Genomic DNA, 3,466 nt, shown 5'->3' with positions numbered 1-3,466 from the left:
ATTATATTATATTATATTTGCATTCTGTTATATGCAATATATGCAATTTAACCTAAGCCTAAGCAAGGTCAAATCTCAATGGGTTCTTAACCCAATTCTAACCCTAAATCTGTAGGATTTAACCTAATCCAGACCCAGTCTAAACCAAAAGAAGACCCTAATCCAGTCCTAACCCTAAATCTACAGGATTTAACCTAATCCAGACCCAGTCTAAACCAAAAGAAGACCCTAGTCCAGTCCTAACTCTAAATCTAAAAGATTTAACCTAATCCTAACCCAGTCTAAACCAAAATGAGACCCCAATCCAGTTTTAAATCCATAGGATTTAACCTAACCCGACCCAGTCCTAACCCTAAATCTACAGAATTTAACCTAATCCAGACCCAGTCTCAACCAAAAGGAGACCCTAATCCAGTCCTAACCCTAAATCTAAAGGATTTAACCTAATCCTAATCCTAAATCTGTAGGATTTAACCTAATCCAGATCCAGTCTAAACCCCAATAGGACCCCAATCCAGTCCTAACCCTAAATACATAGGATTTAACCTAATCCTAACCCAGACTAAACACAAATGAGACCAAAACCCAGTCCTAACCATAAATCTAAAGGATTTAACCTCATTCTAACCCTAAATCTACAGGATTTAACCTAATCCAGACCCAGTCTAAACCCCAATGGGACCTCAACCCAGTTTAACCGTAAATATTTAGGATTTATTCTAATCCAAACCAGTCCTAACCCTAAATCTATAGGATTTAACCTAACCCTGACCCAGTCTAAACCCAAACGAGACCTCGACCCAGTTTAACCCTAACCATGTCCCCCAGCCTGTTTTTTGGGGGTCTCACAGACCCAGTTGGGGTGTGACTCCCCTTTTTCTGTGTCCCCTGTCCCCAGGCTGTCCCCCGTGCTCCAAAGGCTGGGTTTATTTGGGGAATTCCTGCTATTTCTACTCGAAAACCGGGAGCTCCTGGGAAAATGCCCGGCGCTTCTGCTCAGCCCTGGGGGCGCAGCTGCTAGAGGTGGACGGCCCCGAGGAGAAGGTGAGGATGGGTCACACACACACACATCCAAAACCTCATGGGAACCCCTTAAACCCTGTCCTAAACCCTACAGCAGCTTTGGGGTCACCCCATTTCTCCCACAGGCTGAGTTTTCACCCTAAATTTACCCAAATTCTGCCCTTTTAACCCCAAATTCTGCCCTTTAAACCTGAAATTCTGCCTTTTAACCCCAAATTCTGCCCTTTTAACCCAAAATGCTGCCCTTTAACCCTGAATTCTGCCCTTTAACCTGAAATTCTGCCCTTTTAACCCCAAATTCTGCCCTTTTAACCCAAAATGCTGCCCTTTTAACCCCAAATTTACACTCTACTGCCTAATATTTCTATAATTAAGCCCAACCGTATTCTTAAGAGAGCTGTAATCCTAATACTGAAGAAAATCCAGCCAAAAGCTAGGCCTAACCCTATTCCTAACCCTAGACCTGACCATAACCCTAACCCGAATTAAATTATCCATAATTATAACCCTAAACCTAATCTGACAGATATTTATAGGGTTTAACCTAACTCTAAGATAGCCCAAATCCCAAGAGGTCCTTAACTCAGCCATAACCCTAAATACATAAGGTTTAAGCTAATCCTAAATTAGTCCAGATGCCAATGAAGCCCTAACCCAGCCCTAATCCTAAATAGATACGATTTAAACTAATCCTAAATTAGTTCAGATCCCAATGAAGCCCTAACCCAGCCCTAATCCTAAATATATAGGATTTAAGATAATCCTAAATTAGTCCAGACCTCAATGAAGCTCTAACCCAGCCCTAATCTTAAATATATAGGATTTAAAATAATCCTAAATTAGTGCAGATCCCAATGAAGCCCTAACCCAGCCCTAATCCTAAATATATAGGATTTAAGATAATCCTAAATTAGTCCAGACCTCAATGAAGCTCTAACCCAGCCCTAATGATTTAAGATAATCCTAAATTAGTCCAGACCTCAATGAAGCTCTAACCCAGCCCTAATCTTAAATATATAGGATTTAAAATAATCCTAAATTAGTGCAGATCCCAATGAAGCCCTAACCCAGCCCTAATCCTAAATATATAGGATTTAAGATAATCCTAAATTAGTCCAGACCTCAATGAAGCTCTAACCCAGCCCTAATCTTAAATATATAGGATTTAAAATAATCCTAAATTAGTGCAGATCCCAATGAAGCCCTAACCCAGCCCTAATCCTAAATAGATACGATTTAAACTAATCCTAAATTAGTCCAGATGCCAATGAAGCCCTAACCCAGCCCTAATCCTAAATAGATACGATTTAAACTAATCCTAAATTAGTCCAGATGCCAATGAAGCCCTAACCCAGCCCTAATCCTAAATAGATACGATTTAAACTAATCCTAAATTAGTCCAGATGCCAATGAAGCCCTAACCCAGCCCTAATCCTAAATAGATACGATTTAAACTAATCCTAAATTAGTTCAGATCCCAATGAAGCCCTAACCCAGCCCTAGTCCTAAATATATGGGATTTAAGATAATCCTAAATTAGTCCAGACCCCAATGAAGCTCTAACTTAACCCTAATCCTAAACAGATAGGATTTAAGATAACCCTAAAACAGTCCCAGTCCCAGGGAGGCTCTAACCCTAAGTCATTTTTCAGGACTTTGACCCCAAACCAGACCTTAATCCCAGCTCTTGTGCCCCACAGCCCCTCACCTTGCTGTCCTTAACCCCAAACCTCCTCTAAACTGTCCCCTAGCACCAAAAAAAACCCAAAATCAGGGGGGAAATGGCCTCGGGTCCTACCTGGCACCAGGACCTGCTGTCCCATGTTGTCCCCAAGGGTGGTCCTGGGGGGCTCTGCCACGGGGGCGACGCTGCTTTTGCCCCTAGAATCACATCCGGACCATGCTGCAAAGCTCCTCCTGGCTCGGCATCAGCGACGAGGAGGTGGAGGGTACCTGGAAGCGGGCGAATGGGACTATCCTACCCCGAAAAAGCAGGTACAGCCCAGTGAGTGTTGGGGACAAGGGTTTGGGGACACCCCTAAAATGTCCTGAGCCCCCCTTTTCGTCGCAGCTGGTGGCACAGGAGCGAGCCCAACGGCGGGCGGCAGGAAAACTGCGCGGCGGTGCGGGAGGATGGCGAGTGGTATGACTCCCCCTGCGCCAGCCAGCTCCCCTGGGTGTGCGAGGGGCACCCCTGAGCATGCCAGGGGCACCCCAAAATCCACCCCCCAGCACCCACCGCCCCCTCAAAGGGCTCCCTTCAGCCCCTTTCCGCTTGTTGCATCCGACCTGCAGCCCTCCGGGGTGCAGCCTTGGCTTCTGGAGCATCCTTTTGGGGGTCCATAGATGGATCTCTAAGGGGAAAATTTGGGGTACGGGGTGAATCGAGCAATAAACACGTGTGAAGTGTGAGATCCTGTGCTGGTGACGCCGTGGGGGGACC

The 3,466-nt window shown here is 45.0% G+C and overlaps 1 protein-coding gene across 1 annotated transcript; it reads left to right on the top strand.

Annotated features, from left to right (window-relative positions):
• Positions 1-898: 898 nt before the first annotated feature.
• On the top strand, positions 899-3,221 carry LOC104547731 (CD209 antigen-like protein D; the record flags this gene model as incomplete). The annotated part of the gene is made up of 3 exons (XM_010193545.1): positions 899-1,044; positions 2,909-3,018; positions 3,095-3,221. Coding segments are annotated over 3 exons (383 nt in total), but the record flags the coding sequence as incomplete, so codon positions are not given.
• Positions 3,222-3,466: the final 245 nt, after the last annotated feature.

The sequence above is a fragment of the Mesitornis unicolor genome, unplaced genomic scaffold (genome assembly GCF_000695765.1).
Source record: "Mesitornis unicolor isolate BGI_N332 unplaced genomic scaffold, ASM69576v1 scaffold27501, whole genome shotgun sequence".
Classification (NCBI taxonomy): Eukaryota; Metazoa; Chordata; class Aves; order Mesitornithiformes; family Mesitornithidae; genus Mesitornis; species Mesitornis unicolor.
The sequence above is the reverse complement of the archived record's forward strand: the minus strand, read 5'-3'. Positions and strand labels throughout refer to the sequence as shown.